The 7,500-nt window shown below is 32.1% G+C and overlaps 1 protein-coding gene across 1 annotated transcript in view; it reads right to left on the reverse strand.

Annotated features, from left to right (window-relative positions):
- Positions 1-7,500, reverse strand: part of LOC138864131 (uncharacterized) — a 16,971-nt gene that overhangs the window by 6,214 nt on the left and 3,257 nt on the right. Inside the window, exons 3-7 of the mRNA XM_070130178.1 lie at positions 7,102-7,214; positions 5,982-6,143; positions 3,389-3,583; positions 3,010-3,132; positions 2,559-2,792 (exon numbers count right to left, since the gene is read on the reverse strand). Of these exons, the coding sequence (XP_069986279.1) occupies positions 2,559-2,792; positions 3,010-3,132; positions 3,389-3,583; positions 5,982-6,143; positions 7,102-7,214 (827 nt within the window). The remainder of the gene's footprint in view (positions 1-2,558; positions 2,793-3,009; positions 3,133-3,388; positions 3,584-5,981; positions 6,144-7,101; positions 7,215-7,500) is intronic.

Consider the following 7,500-nt stretch of genomic DNA (forward strand, 5'->3'; position numbering starts at 1 on the left):
TAAAAAAATAAAAAAATTATTATTGTTACTATTTTTTCTATTTTTGTTTTTATTTTGCTTATTATTATTGTTATTGTTATTATTATATTATGATATAATTATAATGATGAAAATAACATTCATAATTAAGATAATAATTATCATAACTGCAATAATGATGAAAATTATGACGAAAATTACATCAATCATCATACATCGATGACAATAATGATAAAAATGATAATAATATTCTTTATCAAGTCCATTTATAATGAAAAAATGGCTAAAAGTAATAAGATCACAATTTTCGGGAAAAAAACGTCAAAAGCTAGCGAATTACAGCCTTTTGAGAGAATAGTAAAAAAAATTTTTTTTTCAATTCTAAACGGTATTTTTAATGATTTTAGCAATAATTCCCTTAAATATGATAACTTTGATGATAATTCCATTAATATTGGCAATAATGAGGATAATAATGATTCTAATGACAATAATAATGATAATAATAAAAAAAATTAATGATAATTTGTTTAAATTATTACAACAATAACAATAATTGTCGTTATTCTGATAATTTTCATACTAAAACTAATAACAGAAATAATAATAATTGTTATTATTTTTTCTATCATTGCTATTATTTTGCTTATTATTGTCATTGTTCCTACAATTATCATTATTATTAATATCATTATAAAAATAGCTATAATGATGAAAATGACATCTAAAATTAAGATGATAATTATTACAACTGCAATAACAATGACAATTATGACGAAAATTACATTAATCATCATAATCATAATAATGACAATTAAGATAAGAATTATGATAATAATAATTATAAAGCCCATTTATAATGAAAAAAACTAAAAGTAATAAAATCCCAAAAGTCGAAAAAACGTCAAAATCCATATAATTACAGCCTCGAGAATAGTAAAAAAAAAAAAAAAAAAAAAAAAAAAAAAAAAAAAAAAAAAAAAAAAACTTTTTCCGATTCTTTTAGCAATTAGCATTAGCAATAATTCCTTTCATTATGATAATTTTGATGATAATTCCATTAATATTGACATTAATGATGAAATAATGATAAGGATGACAATAATAATGATAATAAAAATAAAATGAAAATTATAATGATAATTTTGATAACTATTGCAATAATAGCAATAATTGACGTTATTCTAATAATTGTCATAGTAATAATAATAATAGAAATAATATTGTTGTTATCATTTTTCTACTATTGTTGATATTTTGCTTATTATTATTATGTTCCTAGAATTACCTTTATTGTTATTATCATTATAAAAATAGTTATAATGATGAAAATGACATTTATAATTAAGATAATAACCATTACAACTGCAATATTGATGATAATTATGACCAAAATTATATTAATCATAATGACAAAACTGATAAAAATGATAATAATAATGATTATCAAGCCCATTTGTAATGAAAAAATGGCTAAAAATAATAAAATCCCAAGACGAAAAAACGTCAAAATCCAGCGAATTACAGCCTTTTGAGAGAATAGTAAAAAAAAAAATAACTTTTCCGATTCTAAATAGTGTTTTTGATTATTTTGGCAATAATTCCCTTCATTATGATAATTTTGATGATGATTCCATTAATATTGACATTAATTATGATAGTAATGAGAATAATAATGATAATAGAAATAATATGATAATTATAATGATAATTTTGATAATTATTGCAATAATAGCAACAATTAACATTATTCTAATAATTTTACTACTACTACTACTAATAGAAATAATGATGTTATTATTGTTATTATTTTGCTTATTATTGTTGTTATTGTTGCTATAATGATCTTAATTGTTATTATCATTATAAAGATAGTTATAATGATGAAAATAACATTTATGATTAAGATAATAATTGTTATAATTGCAATAATGATGACAATTATGACGAAAATTACATTAATCATGATAATCATAATAATACTGACAATAATGATAAAAATGATAATAATGATAATTATCAAGCCCATTTATAATGAAAAAATGCCTAAAAGTTATTAGTCTCAAACGTTGAAAAAACGTCAAAATCTAGCGAATTACAGCTTTTTTAGAGAATAGTAAAAAAAAAAAATCCCATAATTATGATAATTTTGGTCATTATTCCATTAATATTAACAATAATAATGATAATAAAAATAAAATTATTACAATGATAATTTTGATAATTATGGTAATAATAGCAATAATTGACGTTATTCTAATAATGTTCATACTAATATTAATAATAATATATGAAAAACAAAAATACATGCATGTGTATATATATATATATATATATATATATATATATATATATATATATATATATATATATATATATATATATATATATATATATATATATCATCAGCCTGAGTCAATCCACTGCAGGACGTAGGCCTCTCCCAATCTTTTCTAGCTTTTCCTGTGTTGCGTTTTTTGTTTCCAGTCTTGGCCTTAAAATTTCGTTATTTCGTCACGCCATCTTGTCCTTGGTCTGGCCCTTGGCCTCTTTATGTTATATTTAGTAAAGTCTGTTACTTTCTTTGTCCATCTGTCGTCTTGTCTCCGACATATACCCTGCCCATTGCCATTTCTTGTTTTTGATGCACCCGAGTATATCTTCCACTTTTCTCTGTTCCCTGATCCATGTCGCCCTCATCCTATCTCTTAAGCTAATTCCCAGTATCGACCTTTTCATCCCTCTCTGGGCACATATTAGTTTCCTCTCCAGTAATTTGGTTGTTGTCCATGTTTCTGATCCATAGGTCATAACTGGGAGAACGCATTGGTTAAAGACTTCTTTTTAAGCATACTGGCAAGGAACCTCTTAGTATGTTACGGTGTCTGCCAGAGGTGCTCCAGCCTAGACTGATGCGTTGCTTTATTTCCTCTTCGCTTGATGTTTTTGTCTGTAAGAGTTGCCTAAGATATATATACTTGTCTACTACCTTTAGCGCTTCGCCGTGTATCTGTTTGAATTGAACTCTACTGTTGAACATGACCTTAGTCTTTTTCTTGTTCATCGTAAGTCCGACTTCTAGACTTTCTCTATTCAGATCATTTATTAATTGCTGCATTTCATTTGCTGATTCACTGAAGAGAACAATATAGTCTGCGAATTTTAGATTCTTTAAGTATTAGTCTCCTATTTTGATCCCCTTTCCTTCCCATTCTTGTTTCTCAAATATTTATTCGAGGCAGGCTGTAAGCAGTTTTACTGAGATGGTGTCGCCCTGTTTAATGCCTTTTTAAATTAGTATTTTATCGGTTTCCGTGTGGAGCTGGATGGTTGCTGTCCCATCTTTGTATATGTCTTATGTATCAATATTTTACAATATACCACTCTATTCCCTGTTGTCGAATAGCACCTAATACTGTTGCTATTTGTACTGAGTCGAATGCTTTTTCATAATCAATGAATGCCATACACAGGGGTTTCCTATATTCGTTTATTTTTTCTCTTATTTGGGTGTGCGTGTGTATGCGGTCTGTCGTTGAGAATCCACTGCGGAAGCCTGCCTGTTCTCTTGGCTGGTTAGCATCCAGGCTGTCGGAGATGCTTCCTGTAATGACTTTTGTGTACAGTTTGTAAATGAAAGGAGGCTTATGGGTCTGTAGTTTTCTAAATCCTTTTTATCGCCTTTCTATGTAACAAAATTCTTGTTGCATTTTCCAGGCTTTCGGAGGTTTTCCATTGAGAAGGCATTTGTTAAAAAGATTGGCTAATTTCACTGTTGCAATTTCTCCTGCATCTAATATAAGGTCTGTACTAATTTCGTCTTCACCTGGTGTTTTCCCTCTCTTCATGCCTTTAAGCGCTCTTTTTATTTCTTATTTCGTGATATTAGGTACGTCTCTAGTTATCGCGTTTGTTTCTATCTGTGGCTGTTCATTTGAGTTGTATAGATCCCTATAAAAGTCTTCCACTATTATGGTTTCATTCTTGATATATGTTACTTCTCCGTCATGTTTCTTTATCGCATACATTCTTTTTATTTATGGTCTTTGTTAGTTCAACTAATTTCATCATGTCCTTGTTTGACGATACTCCTATGGTCCTACGTTTTTGCATAAGCTGTTCAGTTTCTACCGAGAGCTTGCTGGAGCTTTGCTTGTCGTTCTTCAGGTGCTGCTTCCTTTATTATGCCATTGAACTATTTGTTAATTTGGTCGATGTTAAGATATTCGTCGCTGAGAAGTGAATATCTGTTTTAGATGTTAAGGCTAAATTCTGTTGCGTTGATCTTCAGTTTTATCAAATTTGGTTGCGGTTTACGTATGAGTTTGTTCCTTTCCCTTCTGAGGAGTACTTAAATTTTGCCTTCGACTGTCCGGTGGTCGCTGTTGATATTTACTTTATTAATAACTTCTACATCTTTTATTACATCGCATCTTTGAAATTATGAATTATGAATTTATTTTTGACGTCAGATGGCGACTTCCATGTCCACTTCCGTTCTAGTCTTTTTTCGAAGAATGTATTCATGATATTGAATGATCGAGCCTCCGCAAAGTCGACTAGCATTTGTCCCCTCTCGTTCCTAGTGCCTATTCCGTGGTTCCCTTATCGTCATTATAATTGCCAGTATCGTTAATAAAATAAACATGATCGTTATCGTCATTATGGTTATCGTTACTGGAATTACTATTCGAACTATCATTATTATTGTTATGGTAAACTTTATTAATGAGCAAATTACTGTTCTAATGAAGCGACATATGTTTTTTTTCAGATGTCCTTTTGAAAGTGCATATTTCATTGGATTTTGTTGAATTTTCGACATTTTAAAGTCCACATCATGTGTGGACTTTATTGTTATCATTATTGTCATCATTAGCATCATGATCGTTTTCGGAAGAAAATAATCATAGTAATTTAGAATCATTGGAAAAATGTAATGACATTTATTAACTTTTTTTTTTATTTTTTTTTTTATTGTTATCTGCCTAATTTCGCTTCCACCTTCTTTCTAATTTTTCAAAGTGCTTTGTTTAAACCGATTTCCTGATCACTACTTTAAAGGAATTTCCTCCTACCTTAATTATGTTGTCATTATCAGTATTATTAGCATTATAATTATCTGTATTATTATTATGATAACAGTAATGATAATAACAACAATAAGTAATTACAATATTAACAATGATAATGGTATTAATGTTGAAAGAGATAATAATAACAGTTACATAGTAATAGTAACAGCAACAATATTTTAAGCAGCAGCAGTAGTAGTAGTACCAGTAGTAGTAACAGCAACAAGAACAATGATAGTAGGATAGTACTGACATTTTCATCATAATTATCATAATCATCATTATCATGATTATCATAATCACAATTATCATGATGATCATTGTTGTTATCATCATCGTCGACATATCATCATCATCATTATTATTGCATGTCATTTTCTAATTGTAATTAAAATAAGAAGGTAATTTTCTATATTCCCTTCGCCACACCGACATCGACGATTTTGGTATCGTTGGATTCCTCTCATTCTGCACAATCAAAACATGTAGGCTTTATTGCGCGGACCCCCCCCCCCCCCCCCCCCCGTTAGCGGCAAACTTGGGCAAAGTCTACATAAGTACTTATATAGACCTTGAACTTGGGCACTATATCGGGGGCGACGATGTCGGAGCAGCGGACGTAATATAGTAATTTTGACGATTTTGGTATCGTTGGATTCCTCTCACTCTGTGCAATCCAAATATGTAGGTTTTATTGCGCGAAAACCCCTTGTTAGCGGCAAACATGGGCACTATATCGGGGGCGACGATGTTGGAGTGGCGGCCGGAGCGGCGGACGTAATATAAAAAATTACCCTATTAATATAATCCACAGTGAAAATATCCATGGTTATTCACATGACTTTCCATTGCAGGGGGCTGCCGCCCCCCAACCCCCGCCGAGGAAACAAAATCCCCACCACGTATTCGCGGCAGGATAGAGCGCACCTTCACACACTGTCATCGCGGCGGCCATGGCGAAGTACTGAATGCGACGGTTATTTCGGTTAGGATTTTGAAAATCGTGGTTCCAGGGGACAGGAATCTCAACCTTGAGGCCATCGGCGTAACATCGTGAGAGGCGCAAAACCCGCCGACGAGGGCGCTCTTCTGTTCATGGTATACTCTGTTCATCCTGATTATACTACAATCGTGTCTGTATACAATGCTGACTGTCAAGGTTAGTATGCTGATTCAGTGGGAATGTTACGAGGTAAATACGTCCACCGCTCCGCGATCGACGAGAATTGTGTAACGCTCTAGCCTGCCGGGAATACGTGGTGGAGGTTTTGTTTCCTCGGCGGGGGTTAGGGGGCGGCAGCTCCCCCCCCCCCTAGGGGGGTCGCAGGGGGCGCAGCCCCCTGCAATGAAAAATCACATGAATAACCATGGTTATTTTCACTGTGGGTTATATTATTAGTGTTATTTAACCTCGATTTTCTCTAGAACCTTCTATGCCCTCCCTTGCAATCGGGGCCAAGTTTCTCGCTAACGGGGGGGGGGGGGGGTTCCGCGCAATAAAACCTACATATTTGGAATGTGGACAGTGAGAGGAATCCAACCATATCAAAATCGTCGATATCGGTGTGGCGAAGGTAATATAGAAAATTACCAAGAATACCACTTTCAACTTTGAGTTGAATAGCAAAAAAAAAAAAAAAAAAAAAAAAAAAAAAAAAAAAAAAAAACAAAAAAAAAAAAATTAGAGTTTCTCCTATTACGGATTTAAATCTACGTTTTCTTAGATTTACTACAATTCAAAGAAAATTGTGACCTTTCGACGCTTGCCTTATCTTTCTTTACCCCTCTCATACAGCTTTCCTTTGACATTCAAAACAAATAATCAAGTGATAAATATGAATAAGGTGTTTGAAGAATAATTGTGTATAATTTACGTGGGTTCTCGATAGGTACTACTGGAAAAAAGCGTCACCAAAGAATCGATGAAAACTAACCGTACAGCCTTGAAGATATTTAATTAATTATCATTTTTCATTAAATAAACGTCTCGGAAATGATTAATAACGCTCTCGGATACTCAGTTTTATGCTGTTTAAATGTTTGTTACTGTGTTCTCTATTCTGGGGTGTAGCTGGTGTTTTACATCGATCGTTGTCTGTCTTTGCGATGCTTGTTATGAACACTGGTCGAGATTTTTGTTTTGAATTCTCTGCCATTGACCTTTTGTCACGAAAATTAAAACAAGAGATACAGGAATATTTCAGAAAACTAACCACGTTTTTAGTTTAAGTGAGGTAAACGGTCAAAAATACCTTGGACTTTAGTCTAGGATATGCGCCTCCTTGCAGAATTTACAATCGTTTTCCTCACCGCAGGTCATTTGCTCAATTGCACTTCAAAATGCACGTCTACCGCAACTTTTGTTTCCTAATTTCTTGATCCATTTAGATTTTATATTAATACCTCTCAGTATCATTGATCGTGGTGATCTCAGATTAGCTTAAAA

The sequence above is a fragment of the Penaeus vannamei genome, chromosome 15, assembly GCF_042767895.1.
Source record: "Penaeus vannamei isolate JL-2024 chromosome 15, ASM4276789v1, whole genome shotgun sequence".
Taxonomy (NCBI): Eukaryota; Metazoa; Arthropoda; class Malacostraca; order Decapoda; family Penaeidae; genus Penaeus; species Penaeus vannamei.